Source organism: Copadichromis virginalis, linkage group LG20 (assembly GCF_057382275.1).
Source record: "Copadichromis virginalis isolate Kocher_CV1m ecotype Utaka linkage group LG20, C_Virginalis_male_GT1.1, whole genome shotgun sequence".
Lineage (NCBI taxonomy): Eukaryota > Metazoa > Chordata > Actinopteri > Cichliformes > Cichlidae > Copadichromis > Copadichromis virginalis.
Window position 1 is genome coordinate 2,317,665 of NC_140637.1, and position 15,571 is coordinate 2,333,235.

Here is a 15,571-nt window from a genome sequence, read left to right on the forward strand (position 1 = left end):
GAAAACAAACTCAGCATTCATGCTCAGTGTCTTTCACTGCTGCCAAGGAGAAGTTACACGCTAGTGGAAACCAGAACCTTTCTGCTCTTAACAGCATTAACATATTTCCTTGAGGCCCGGCACGGACACTGGCTATCTCCTTCTTATCACCCGCTGGCTTCCTTGTCCATCTCTCTATCCACTTGACCGGTGCACATAAGCCAGTACGCTCTCTCCCTCTCTCTGCCTCTTCTCCCACCTCCTCCTCCTCCTCCCATACTTTCCTTCCTCTCAGGATATCCAGTAATAGCAGAGGCACAATGTGATCCCGGTCTTAACACACATCCCACACAAACATTACACCCACATACATGTCCCCCGGGCTTCATGAAGGGCAAGAAACTGCCACTTACACGCAGCTGGCTACACAAAAGGTTGAAATAAAAAGGCCCCCCCAACAAGCTGGTGTTTCTGATTGCGCAAATGGCGTGAATCCTGTTCTCAATACGTTGGTCAAAACTCCCAAATCTTGTTTTCTCCCGTGTTGTCTTTATGAATGAAAGCAGTGTCTGTTTGCTGGCCAGAGGGGCGAGGTTTTGTGGTGAAACAGGAAGTCAGATTCATTTTGTAAAGGGATTAGTCATATGATTGGTACAGTGCCCAGCCTCACCCTGATCACCACCCCTGGTGGGCTCATCATCTGCTTCTGTCTTTGCTGCCTAGTTTCTCAGTCTCTATGTGCAAGTGAGAGAGTGACCCAGTTTTCCAAACAGAGGGGGACTCACCTTCCTTGGACATGCCGACCTCGAAGCACTTCTGCAGCCTGCAGTACTGACAACGGTTGCGTGTGACCTTGTTGATCTGACAGTTTTTGTCTCGGTGGCAAGTGTACACCATGTTCTTCTGGATACTGCGACGGAAGAAACCCTGGAACATCAGGAAGCAAGACACAAAAGGGAAGAGGGCAAGGGAGAATGTGCAATACAGTTATCATTATAAAGGCTGTGACATATCGCTGTATCTCTTTCAGCCTGCCCTTTGTCCATCCCTCTTTTATCATGTGAATGCAAAATAGAGAATCGAAATTTTTTTCTATTTCAGAAAACCCAGTGTTCAAAAGATTGGTTCTTCTCACCTTGCAGCCTTCACATGAGCTGACCCCGTAGTGGTACCCGGAGGACTTGTCCTGGCACACAAAGCAGGGCTTGTAGACTCGAGGTGGGGGAGGTGGAGACGGAGAACTGGGTACCATCTCCTCTGAGCTGTTGCTCTGGGTCTCCACCGCTGTGAACATGGAAAGAAAAGACAGTGGAGCACATGATCAGTTACTAATCATTATCGTACAACTATTACTAACTCTGCAAAGGCCACATGTGGAGTTGTGAATACATGTAGCAGATGTGGATAGATAACCACACTAAGAAATGACACGGCAGATATGACTGAGGTTCCACCAACAGACACTGATTAACAGTCATGCTCGCATTTTGCCTGGACGTGGAGTGAGACACATTTAAGTCTCAAAAGATAAATAACATATGAACTATCAAGTGTTCCCATTTCCTGGTACCAATTATCACTAAGGAGCCAAACTCAGGGGCCCTTTGGGGATATCGCATAGAACATATTGTCATATTGTCTTCGCATATAACTCTTGTCTATGTAAAGACAATAAATAAGAGAAGAAGGGCTCTTTGACAGCTGTGAGAAAACTGCTTTTTACATCACTAAGATGTAACTGACAGTGTCTGACAGGTTCTTTGATAAGGGCAGGTAACAGAGCGAGCTAATGAGTTGAGAAAAGTCAAGAGTCAAAGCTGGCTTTTCCTCATTCCACACATTGACAACATCTCGTGTGAACATCTTGCACGCACAGCACAGGCACATGACAAATGCACGGACACGCAAAGCTGGTGCAGAGCCCTGATTCTATGTCTCAAAAACTGAGGCACAGCTGTGACATCAGTGCTTACTCGAGTCACATACTTGATATGGTACATTACACTTCATTATATTCCAAAGTGGACCCCATATAGGCTCTTTTGGAAGGTTCAAGTGTGCAGGGTATGGATTCCATACTCCCCCTGAGAAATATAAGATGCTAACCACACATGCCACAAAACCACAAACACACACTTGCACACAAACAGTTTCACCCTTGGTCACCCTCTAACTTCAACCCCCTACTCTGCATCCCACCACCATCCCCTGACACACAAACCCTATTTTTCTCTTGTTTCCTGGCCCTAAATTCCTCAGTGCAGCCCTGCCAGGTTTTAACAGAGGACTAGGCTCGTAAGTTGGCTTATAAAGGCAGTCCCATGGCTGGACTGGAGGCCCCAGCCCGGCTGGCCTGCACTTTATTGGGACTCAGTCACCTTGGGCAGCTATTCACACCACCAGCTGTAGCTCACAGCCCGTAAAAAGAGAGCAAGAGAGAAAAAAAGCCAATCATAAAATAAAAAACAGGCAGGCTCTAAAATTCTAACTTTTACTGCCCCCACCTCTCCCCAGCACCTTCAATGGAAAGCACAGAGGACTTGCCTAAACTTAACCTACAACCCCCCCCCCACCCCCCCACCCAACTTACTCCCCCCTCTCACACCCAAAGCAGAATCAAAAACCACCAGCATGGCTTTTTTTACTAGAGAGAGGAGACTTCAAAAAGGAGAGAAAAAAAGAGGGCGTAAAAAGAGGAATTTGATATAAAACAGAGAAAGGGGAAGGGGAGGGGGGGGAGAGGGGGAGGACAAAGTTGCTCTTGAGGGCAAGTCTTGTTCAAGACCAAGTTGACGATTACTACTACTTCTGCTGTAGCTGCTCTGACTGGCCTGCAACTACCTCATTAATGATAGTAACAGAAATACATCAGACATTTTTTATTTGTTGCCTGCTGCCTAAACATCTGTTTTTCATATGCGACTCTTCAGAAATCCGCAGTCCTCCTTTGAAAACCTCATTTTGCTCAAGTCAAAGATGTTTTCCATTAGTTTTTAGACCAATCCCAAAGCCAAATGCACAAATCAATCTAAAATCCAAAGTTTACGCCCCCTGAATGTTTCTACAGCAAGTCTCATATCTCCTTGGCCAGAATGTAACAAAACGGCAGGGTCAGTGGGAGAACAGAAACCCTCTGAACGCACCATGAACCACTGTTTATGCAATAATAACAGCAGCAAATGAGGCTCCAAACCGAGCGCTGACAACCCCTTAGAAAAGGACAAACCATATGTGGCGTCAAGTAACGAACACTGACTGACACCGTCTAAATGGATAAAGAAAGCGGGCCAAACACAGAAAGTCCATCTTGGAGAAAACCCGGGCAGCGGTGACAGACAAAATACATCAGGCTCTGTCAACACGTTGAACCTGGTTCCTGCCAGAGAACATGACTCCTGAATCCACCTCCAAGACTTTGCCTCATTCAGCCTACTCCATTCAAATCCCCTGTACCACTTACCCCAGGGCGCCACAGTCAGAGGGCCCATTCAGAAAGCTACCCCGAGCCCCTTTTCTCAGTCTCTTCAACTCAGCTCATCACTGTTTAGAAAACAAAGCCCAGTGAAATGAGAGGCCCTCCTTATCAGCGCTTTGAGGCTTGGGGCACCATTTGCATGACAATCCGCTGTCTAAGGCCTGTGAGCTGATGACAGACAGATGAGAAGAGGAGTGGGGTAGGTGGTATGGGTGCTGCTGTTGGGGGAGGAGAAGAAGAAAAAGAAAGGCAAGAAGAAGGTATAGCTAAGTTATCAACAGTCACTGTTAGCTTCCTGCTAAGTATCAGTTTATTCTCGGATCCCGTGTTGCATTGCTGTGCACAAGTGGTCCCCCTGCCACTGAGCAAGTTGGTCCCATAAACACACTCAGTGGCTACAAACTACAAACACACAGCAACATTACACTAAAATACTTGAGCGTGATGGGATGAGCATTGCAGCATTCAGCACAGCCTCATTAGATGTGAAATATAACTGCACAAGACAGAAATAGCTGTGTAGCTGAAGGTGAATTCAACTAGGTCAATTACAGTGAATTCTAGGTCAAGTTAACCGAGCCAAGCAAACTCCCTTTAGTATCAAGAGATCCAACAGAAGAGAAAAGAAAGCCAGAACAAGGAGAAACACTAAAGAAATAATCAGAAGACTTCCTGGCAACACTGAGGCTGCCTGCTGTTCACTCAGCTGGAAAAAAGGAGTGTTTCTAATGTATGTGAGCAAACGCATGACTATGCAGCTCCTGTTTTGTGTTGCAACACACTCCTCTTAACTGAGCAGCATATGACATTCTGGCACTGTAACAAGTATTCTTTCACAATAGGCTTGCAGATTTTGAGTACGTGACCTGTTGGAGTGATTGAATCTTCAGTGCGACACTGCTCCAAAAGTTCCAGCCTTGGCATGTGAGAGCAAACGCTTAGACGTATTCTTTCTGGGCCCAGTGCACTCACAGTGCAATACATCTGTAGGATACGTGTAGGTGTTTATTTTTGTGCTTGTCCAGCATTCACGTGCAACTCCAGCCAGCGGCTCTGCTCTGTCTCTGTAGTGTATATTTCACTTGCAAATGCCCGGACTGTTTGTAACAGTGCACCACTGAATTCCAGTCCCCATTAAAACACCCCCTCCTCTATGTGTGCGACTCACTCTGTTGATGTTTTCCCTGTTAGTGCTAAACTGCATGCACGGGCATGCGTGGCCTTTGTCTCCACCTCTATTTTCACTAAAGATCCTGTAAAGTTGTACCTCTTGTCGAGACTTTGAGGCAGAGGGGGAGAGAGGGGCACACAGTAGGGTTCAATGTGAAAAGAGGGTTGGGGACTGGGCAGAGAGTAGTGGCAGAAGGACAGCAGATTGGGAGAGGATGGTGAACAGTGGGCTGGGAGAATTGCTGGCACACTAGGTGGGGCTTTCAAGGGTGCCTTTGGCCCTCTACACCATGGCAGAGGCTACAGCACCATAGGGTACGACTGACCGACCATCAGCACACGAATAGGTTTCTGTAAAGAAATGGGTTTCATGAAAGAGGAAAAGAAAGTAGTACCACACCCTTGTCAGTGGTGCCAGCACATAATACTCTCCTTCTCTGTTTTGTTTTGCCCATGTCTTCCTGCTATCACTCTTGAGGCTTCTGCTACAAGGTCCCACACAACAGACCTGCTTCCTTCCTCTTTTCAGTACCAGCGTTTCCGGAGGATCTTCGTCACTGGCTTTTGTAGCCACTTCTCAGTATCCCTTACTGCTACACCTCCATACATGTGCTCTCATTTCCCATTGCTATTCTGTTTCACCTATATATAACCCATATATATATATACACAAGCACTCAAAATGGCACCGGCCTATAACCGAGAGAAACAAAGAAGTGGAGGAACAAAACCACTGAGAAAAATGGGAGGAATTCCTGACTGTGTTGACAGGGGAGGGGGGACTTTCATTAAAGGTGATGAGCAGTAGCAACGCCTTTCAACAGCTGTCAGAAAGCTCATCACCTGGTCTCCCACAGACTGACACACTAACACGCCTGTGAAAAGAAGACGGCCAATCAGGAGATGGCTCGGGTTTGAGATTTGAAAATAGATATTAAGAAACACATTCCTGAAGGGAATTAAACCCATTCTCTGGGAACCAGAAGAAAGCAATGAGACAAACATCGATAAACATTTGTGACGCATGCATGCGATCTGACGCCAGACCAGCATGTTGAGTAAAAACATTTTCCCATTTGCTCATGGCTTCTGTCAGTACTAATGACAAAACTGTGGACTTTTGAAGAATGACACAATGTGACATGGCACACAAGCTGCTGCCAAGGCACATTTTAATCTTTTTCTTTTTTACCCCTTTTTCCTTTAAAAATGAAAAAAGCAGGAAAGGCAGCAGGTGGGACAAGAATGTATCCCCGGGGCATGTTTTAAAAAGTGGAATTACCCTTGGAGTCTGGTGGTGTTCTCAAAACACCTGGTCTTCTTTACAGCACCTCATAAAGGGCCTTTTGATATTTTCTTGATGGAGTCAGCAAGCAAACATTTGGCAGCGTGCACCCCCCTTTTCCTGCACCACACAGCCCTGTCAACAAACACACAAGCTGCTTTCAAACAGCCAAACTCGTCTGCTGAGCCGCCTGTCCCCAATGAACCCAGCAAATAAAATTTCCTTCAAATGTCCTTGTACCAAACTAGTGCAAGACGGTATTAAGGAAAGGAAAAAATGAAGAAAATATAACGTCAATAAAAATATTTCAGACAGTCAGTGGCCTTTTATGACCAGCGCTGGAAAAACCAGACAGTCAAGTGCAGATCTGTGGAAAAAATGCACCTCCTCATCCCTGCCGTGAGCTCCAGCTGACTCTTCATCTGCCCACCACAGAGGAGCACAGCTCACCTCCAGTGACTGAGGAGTGAACCCAAACCTGGCAACCCAGCACAGTGCTGGGCCACTGATCATGTCAAGAAGACAGGACAGTTCACAGGCAGGCAAGGGAGCAGACAGAGAGCAGAAACAGACGCGCAGGCGAGGTGAAGAGAGAGGAGAAAGCAGTCATCGAGGGAAACCCTGAGTCTTTGATCCTCGGGTTGTTTCTCGTCCTCCCAGACTTCCTCTCACCATCTGTAGCCCTGGCTCTCACCTGCCTGTCTTTGGCAAGGCCACTAGCGCTCGTTCAATTGCTATTGCTTCCTCCCCACAACAATAGAAACCTACAAAAGTAGAAGTAGCCCAGCCGTGGCTGCAGCCTTGCTCTGTCAGAGGAAGTGAGTGGAAAGGCGGATAATGTAAACAACAACAGTAGTATTCACTCCGGCACATTGGGGAAGCACCACACACCAAAGCATGCAAACGCAAACCTCCTATTGGAAGGAACAACACGCCCACGACTAGCAGCACACAGTTCATTTCCACTCAACATGTAAATGTCCACGCCAAAGAGTTTGCACACACTACACAAAGCGGTTTCTCTTGCCTTTTCACTTGGCGTTACATAGGATGCAGATCACTGTTAAAAAAAAATGTTAAAAATCATGCACCCAGCTTTTTAACTGATTTCTGTTGTGAGTTTACTCTGCCAAATACACATTATCGCAGCATTTTCCTCTATACAGTCACTTGGAAGAAGTTAAGAAGGAAGAACTCAGAGAGACTAAGATCAAAACTGGCAGAGCAGTGACAAAATGACTGTGGCTTCCTGACTTCTGAGTGAGCAATCCATGCATAAGTAGTAACTCTTGAAGAATCAGCAGTCCCCTTCAACTGGCATAAAACCACAGATCCTGTAAGGTATTAAAGCCACTCTGAGAAACTTCTGCTTTGAGTGTCTCAGTGAAGCAATGATGCATATCAGTTTTTCACTTTTGCTTGGCAGCAAACCGCCAACAGGTTGCCCAACTCCGTTTGGGTGGAGGCACTCAGATGACTGATGTGACAGCCAGATTTTGAGCCACACAACGATTCATTTCCTTCCATTACGGTCTCTAGAGGTGTCACAAAACAAAGTTCCACATAAGACTAATACATGAAGTATTAAAGGTACATTTTGACAATTACCACTGAATGAACACATCACTGGGAACGTAAGCAATACCCAGCCAGTCAGTTCCCTTAACAGCAGCTAACCTGAGTCGATCGAGCATTCCTAAACAGGCGAGAAATCATCCCAAACAGCCCCTAATTCATTTGCTGGATTGTTTCCTGTCAAACTGGCTGTCCGTCTGTCTGTTTGGTTTTGTCTCTAGTGTTTTATGGCAAATGGGAGATGTTCTTACCGTGAGGCAGAAGTTTATAAATCCAGGCATGATAACAGGCTACTGCAAGTACCCATTCACTCACAGGTCAAGCTATGGTGGAGACATGGACATATTATCTGCTCCTGTGTAGCCACTGAAGAGCATGTGCTGCTTTTTTGTGCTTAAGAGTGTCTCCAACAATGGACTTATATCCAACAATGATGAGACAAACTATAGGACAGAGGTGCAACAACTAGAGTCATAGTGCCACGACAATAACTTGGTCTTAAACACCAAAAAGACCAAGGAGATCATTGTAGATTTCCGGAAGAGGGGCCATAACAACCATCTGCCTCTCTTCATTGGCAGTGAGGCGGTGGAGAGGGTGAGCAGTTTTAAATTCTTGGGGGTAACTGTGACCGAGGACCTGTCCTGGGGCAACCATATCACCTCAGTTGCACGGAAGGCCCAACAGCGCCTCTACTACCTGAGGAGACTGCGGAGCGCACACATTCCCAGATCTCTGATGTTGAACTTCTACAACTGTGCCATCAGCAGCGTTCTGACGTATGGATTTCTAGTGTGGTTCCCCAGCTGCACCAAGGCCAATCAGCAAGCACTCCAGCGGGTGGTGAAAGAAGCTGGCAGAATTATTGGAACAAGTCTGCCAGAGATCAGTAATATCTTCCCCACTCGCTGTCTGAGGAGGGTGCACAGTATCCTGCGGGACCAACATCACCCTGCGCGCCACCTTTTCCATCTGCTGCCCTCAGGGAGAAGGTACAGGTCTATACAGGCCAGAACATCCAGACTGGCCAACAGCCTGTATCCACAGGCTGTGAGGCTCCTGAACTCTCTGCCCCCCTCTCACGGACAATAACCATATCCAACTTCTTAATAGCAATGAACTGGTCTGCATTGGTGCATCATATCTTTATTCTCTTCCCCCTCCTGCCCCCCCCCTCTTTCTTAAATAGATAACTATCATATCTGATATCATATCTCACAGTACAATAATATTGAATGGGTTGCATTGTTGTATTTTGTCATGTTTCTCAGGTCTTTGTCTGAATTTCTACGAACATTATTGCTAAGGATTGTCTTATTGCATTGGAGTCACACTGGGTTAAATATGTACACTTGGGTTTTAAGGGGTATTTATTATTTTCTTCTTTTTTTGGGGGTTGTATGGAAGCCCCAAACGCAATTTCATTGTTCTTGACAATGACAATAAATAAATAAATACTAAATACTAAATACTAAATACTCACGTGTCTAGGTGAGAATGCACTTCTTGTGTCAGATTTAGAGCAAAACGTTGACTCTAGGGGCCCAGAGAAACAGTAAGTGTGTTAACATTACTTTAGTAACCTGGTAGTAGTTCTTTTTCTGGAGTAACCTGATTTTGAATGAAACCTTATTTTGCAGACTCTAGTTTACACTTAAATGGATTAACAGGATTAACAGGGATATTACAAGTGTGCGTGCCAAAGAGGGAACGGGGAACAGGAAACGCAGCACTGGAAAGGCAATACAGTGGGATGAAAGAAAAGATGAATGCTGAAACTGTTCTTTTATCCAAAGTATAAATATCCTAAATCTGCCTAAAAACAAAGCTACAATGAATAAGTCAGAGCAGCTAACAGGCAGATTATTCCTAATACTGAGAGACAAGAGGAGAAACTGTATAGTGTGACGGTATTAGTTAAAAAACACAACAGAGCAGAGAAATCTGATTACTGACCAGCTGTATGTAAAGTTCTGACAATGTGAACACATTCTCCTGTTTCCTGGTTTAACCTGATTTCTTCCAATAACCTGGTTTCATGTGCACTCGTAAACGCACACGCACTCAAACAGACATCTGTTAATTTCTCCACTGGCATTCATCTTCTTTCTGTAAAAAGTCCCAAACTGTCAGCTAGGCTCACAATTACAGGCATGCCAGCTTACACGCACACACACCTGTTCCTCCTTACAGCAAAATACACCCACAAGGAACACAAACAATACAAGCTAATGCAAGTGTACACAAATGAACTCATGCACCATTTCCAGAAGGATGGTCATGTCAGTTGCACATATGCGCACTGGCAGAATTTGACTAATGTCAAAGGGAAAAACAACACCAATTTGCCTCCCTCCCTCCCCTCGGTCCTCCCCTCCTTCCACCCACTCCAGGCCAAGTCCTCATCCATCTCTCTCCACCCCTGAGCCCAGATAATAGCTGTACTACACCAGCCGCTCACCACTCCCTGCCAAACGCTGTCGGCTGCGTAAACACAACCCATTCACACATACACAGGAGGAGGACAGTTGGACTCGTCTGGGTTTCTAGACCCGACTTGGCTATACGAGGGCTCCACTTCTTCTAACGCCGAGCCCGTAGCAACACTCGAGCCAAGCCGTCAGTCAATAACACGCTGGTAACAGAACTGCTCGTTCCACAGCCAGCTCACACACAGCTCTCAGCTTACATGCACACTCTTCTATGCTATAAACAAACATGCTTGTGCAGTGGTACATCACATGCTCACCAGTGAAATAAACTCTTTCAGGTGCATGCACTAATACAGCACACACACGCACGTAAGTATGCATAGTTTGCCAAATGTCCACGCCTTTGTGCAACAGAAAATGTGCCTGGCAGGCAAAGAGCTGTTCTCAGTAAACAGCTACAATAGCAGCAGCCAGACACGGGTGTTAGGGTGGGCAGCCACAATACCTCTGGGACCAGCAAACTATTGTGAAAGAACTCACAAAAGTCCAGATTTTATACTGATCTGGAGCTCACGCAAACTGCTAGCCCAGTTGCCTCATAACAGTCACGTTTATCGTGCTGCGATCCACAAATCGTCAGCTCGTCACGAGTCCACGTAAAATTTCAGAGTACTCGCTCTTGTGAAATACTGTTTAAACACGACGGACAGGAAAACAAAAACAGCCCTTTCAAGGACTCACATTCGGTTGACGAGTTTTATTTACAGCGGTGCGACTGACGCTGCTGAGGGGCTATAAACTGCTGTTAGAGCGGAGCCAGATTCCAGCACAGGCCTGAGGAATCCAGCTTGGCACACTGTCCGTCTCTGCTTTTGACACAGCAGTCTGGGTGCCCAACAGCAGCCAAGTGGACACGTAAACTTGAACATACATTGATCAGAGGAGTCCGCATACAGGCACCACACACACAAGCATAGGTTAACACGCTCTGATTTATGCATAAGTCAAACCACGCACAGGAGGGGGCTCTGTGGAAAAAACTTGAAGCAACTGCTAGGATTGAATCTGTTTATTTATAGACAGCACTGCCTATTAATGGGCTCAGCTATTACTGCAGGGCTGACAGAGATCTGTGAACAAGGTGGTGTGATACTGCAGCCCAGCAGGTCTGACACCAAAAATGGCTTCACCCTATTAAAATGATTTCCACAGCGTAATATAACATGTAACATAAACTGTTGTAAGGTTAGAATGAACCAACAGGCCTGCGATTTTATTTAATAACCATCTTGGCTCTGATGCTATGTATTATTTACTACAAAACAAGGACTACTGCAGCTGCTTGAGCTACTGTATTATATCACGCAGGACACTGTATTCCTCAACACATTAATAAATAATTTAGAGCCTATTACACTGTAGTGCAGGCCTGACAGTTTAGAGTGCACTTTAAATGAGGTACTTTTTATAATTAAAGCTTGCGATCAAAAACCAAAAACAGACTTTTCTTTGATGCCAGTTTTTTTCACATTTCTAGCTTAATGTTTTTTTTTGTTTAAAAAGTTAATTTAGTTGCAGCCTGCTTAACGTTTGTTCGCTCCTTCATATCAATTACAACTCATTGACCCTGGACTGGCTTATTCCTTTAAAGTTGAGCACATTGTTTTGACATTATCTTGAGAAAATCAGCGATATAAACACGTGACGTTAGTGACAATGATTAGAAGTGTAAGTACTCTCCCTCTTTCTCTCCAACACACAAACACACACATCACCCACTAACCAACATACCACCATCTATTTCCAGCCCTGCCCCCTCAGGCATTCTAATCTTTTAATTGAATCTTTTGTAATTATAATGAAATAACTGCAGACTTCTATCAGGGAGAAAATGATCGGGCCAGAATGTGCCAGCGGTCACAGGAAGCTCTTATTTCTCTACCGCTGCTGCCGAGATCTATACCCCCCATTTCAATTAGCCCCTCAATTCACATTTGAACAGCACATTAAGGGAAAACAAAGAAGCGTGTGCGCCCGTGTGTGTGTGTGTGTGTGAAGACACACATAGTGACAAATTGCTCAAGCAATCTGTTACTGTCATGTCCAGCTCTTATATATACCGTTTGTTAGACTTACAATCCAAAGTGTGCTCAAAAACATCGAGCTAAGAGTGTACTTTGGTGAGAAAAAACACTTTCCCTTCTTTTGACCCTGGAGAACTGCTAAACGTAATTGCCTCATTCTTCTAAGCAAATGAACATTGACAGAGAGGGGATTTGTCGGCATAGGCTGTCTCAAATGGCTTCCCTGGCAGTTGACTAATTCAGTTCTCATTGACGTACGACTAAATCAGTGTCCATTATCCTTATGTGTAGGCCAGCTCAGATGTAGTACCAGCTCTGTGGCATAAGGCACTTAAGTGCATTACACAAGCCAAGCTGGTTGAAAGAGTCTCCTTTTCAGCAAGCTGACGAGCTTACCACACATGCAGTAGATCTGACATTGGCCAGGCTGTAGCCTCTGCCTAACCTCTGACATTAAGGTCTCCCACTCCTGAACAAAAAAACAAGAAAACTGACCACACACTTTTAAGTCCTCTGATTGTCCCTGGCTAATGGCCAACAGCAGAGACACTTATCACCGCTGAAGATTTACTGCAAAGAGAGGAGGTTATACTCATTTTGTGAAAGATTTAGGGCAGACAAACATTTTCTCTGCACATTCTCCACACAGGTTATCAGAGAAAAACTGTTTTTGCATTTCTGCTAAACCTTGTTTTTTTTTTATCCTCACATTGTAGAGAGCATTGCTAAAGAGTTGAATTCTTTTTACAAATGGAAAAAAAAAAACCTGTGTGACAACAGTATATTATTGTATTAATCCAGGGCCAGGTGACTTGCTTTACAAACACAGTGGCTATTTTGGTGTGCAGTGTGCGTGCTTGTGTGACTGTGGCATTAAGAGCCAGACAGGTCCCTCTGTTGTGCAGCTGGGCTGGCTTAATGAGATATCAGACTCAAACATCAATTCATCAGCTTCATTGATGAGGACAATGGGAGGCAACTGCTTCAGTAAAGAGGGGCATTATGGCTCCTTGTGCAGGGATAGGACAGCTTTGTTTACAAAGGTTATTGGGCACACTGGGTTTGAAACAGTACACCACACCAGCCACTTTGCTCTGCTCTGCTAACTTAGATCTCTCACCCTCAGGGCAGCGTCCCTGGACTTTTTTTTCCCCTTTCCTTTTTTTAACTTTGATTGTGTGGAACAAAGACCTGAAAGAAAAATATACTTCTGGAATCTGAGGCCTAATTTTTAAATGTGTGCATGTGTGTGAATGGGTTAAAAGGAAAGGACCATAGAGGCCTGATTGATTAAATAAACAAATCTCATCTTGTTATCATCAGGGCTCCCCTAGCTAAGCAGAGCAGGCTGGCGTGGCTGGAGTCCCCTCTGGCCTCAGCCTCCACTGACAGGGCATCTGTCTTCATTAAAGCTCAGCCAGTGTGCATGACGGCCACTGAAATGCTGGTGTCTTCACGATTAATGAAGACAGATGACTCCCCCCCCCCCAAGGAAGTAAAAAGGCACAAAAAAGAAGGGAGGACGAACAAACGGAAGAGCATGAAAAAAAAATTGAAAACACTTTCAAGCAGCTCTGAAAAATCGAGAGCAAAGTTAAGCTGCTTATCTGATCGCTCCGGCTCCTCTTATATTCTTGATTGTTTTTCCACTGTCATATCTGGCTTGGCTCCCTCCACACTTCTCCCACCATACCATGCATACACACCCCACACCCCCACTCCTTTCCACTCTCACACACTCTCTCACAGCAGTAGCAGCCCCCTGGAAGTAGATGAAAATGGACCCCAGTTGTTGTTAGAGTCAGAGCCTTGTCTGAAGTCAGCGGCAGAAGAAGGGAGGGGGGGGGGGGGGGGGGGGGGGGGAATGAAGTGGATAGATGCAACGAGCAAAAGAGAGAAGAGAACGTTGGCCAGAATATATCTCTGCTTTCTTGAGATTTGTATGTATTATTATTTATTCATACATTTATCTGCTAAATAATTAATCCGCTTACTAATTCATGGCTGTTTGGCTCTGGAGGAATATCATTATCCATCTAGTATCCAGCAGCATAAACAAACCTCTGACCTATGAAGACTGCAGCAGGCCCAGCAAAACTTATTATTAACTAACTGTATTATTAAAAACAGGCAACATTTGTCATTAACTTTTCATGTGAAATTCATCAGACACCTCACTTCTAGTGTTAAACTCATGCTGTGAATAGACAATAAACCAGATAGAGTACATCTGACACGTCACTGTCATCTCTTCCTGTCACTCACCAAAACCTTTTCCTTTTCTAGTATGCAGCACCTGGCAAGGTCAAACCCCAGGTGGCAAACATTGTTACTGAAACTTGACTCTGTGGGCTCAAACTCACAAACTCACCACACAGACGAATACACACAAGCACATTTTTTAAAAACCCAACACACAGTGCATATAATATCATAGCAGAGAATTTTTTTCAGATGGCTGAGCAGCTCAAACTGGCTGTGGGCTAGGAGAGGAGAGGAGAGGAGGAGAGGAGAGGAGAGGAGGAGAGGAGAGGAGGAGAGGATTGTCTCTGTCTTTTCCTGTGTTGCTCTGTAGCCCCTGACAGCAGCCCCCTTGGCCGAGCCCTGAGGGGTAAACAAGCCAGCAATGAGAAAATGAAGGAAGGAGTGACCGAAAGAAAAGGAGAGTGAGAAGAGAGGGGGAAACATGATTGTGTCATAGAAGAATCCAAACAGGATGCCACTTACATTGAACACTGGCAGTGCTCGTCCAAGCAAAGGGGTCCAACCCGGCAAAAAAGGGGTTCGCTTTCCGCAGCATGCATGCACCACGGCTGGTGACATCATAGAGCTGACGGGGGCCCATTCCCAGAGCCTCCATACAGTCGAACATGGTACCCCCCACCCTCGGCAAAAATCAGTGAGAGCCCTCAGTCCTGCCTGTGTCCTACCCTGCTTCCACTGCTCACGTCACTCACTGAAGCAGTGACAAGAGCTCACAGCAGCAACAGCTATCTAGATTCACTACCTTCCTCTCCCTCCCTTCACTTATCTCGCGCTGTCACTCTCTCTCTGCTGTCTTTTCCTTTCGATGCTGGAGTTTTCCTTTTTCCCTCTCAGCTGGAATGCAGATATGGTTCCTGACTGGCTGAGCTGAGCGTGACTCTGACTCTCTCCTCTCCCCCCTGCCCCTGGGTGAGCTGCTCCCAGTCTGCTGTAACAGACCTAAATAACAGCCTCTCGCAGCTCTCGCTGAGCCCCAGACACGGCGGAGTGAACCAACTGCTTTGGCATGACGCTGCAAGAGGGGGTGGAGAGAAAGACAGAGAATGCCAGAGAGGGAGGGACAGAGAGAGAGGAACCCAGGAGGAGGGGAGGTGTAAGGGGCCGTCCAGCAGAGTCTGCACTGGAGTAAGAACTGATCTGGCTGGAGCACAAAACTTTATTCCCCATTCTTCTTGTGCTTTTTTTTGTTTGTTTGTTTGTTTTTTTGAACACACGATTTTTTGTTTTTCATATTTCAGCCCTAAATGCAAACAGTGCCCCCACCTACCCCAACCCCACCGTCTTCCATTCAGATCTGGTCCCTGTC

At 45.6% G+C, this 15,571-nt stretch overlaps 1 protein-coding gene across 1 annotated transcript in view; it reads right to left on the reverse strand.

Moving 5' to 3' along the window:
• The window catches only part of rarga (retinoic acid receptor gamma a), a 42,710-nt gene that overhangs the window by 4,454 nt on the left and 22,685 nt on the right, over window positions 1-15,571 (reverse strand). The window contains 2 exon segments of the mRNA XM_085442742.1: window positions 765-906; window positions 1,115-1,263. Coding sequence (XP_085298868.1) covers window positions 765-906; window positions 1,115-1,263 — 291 coding nt within the window.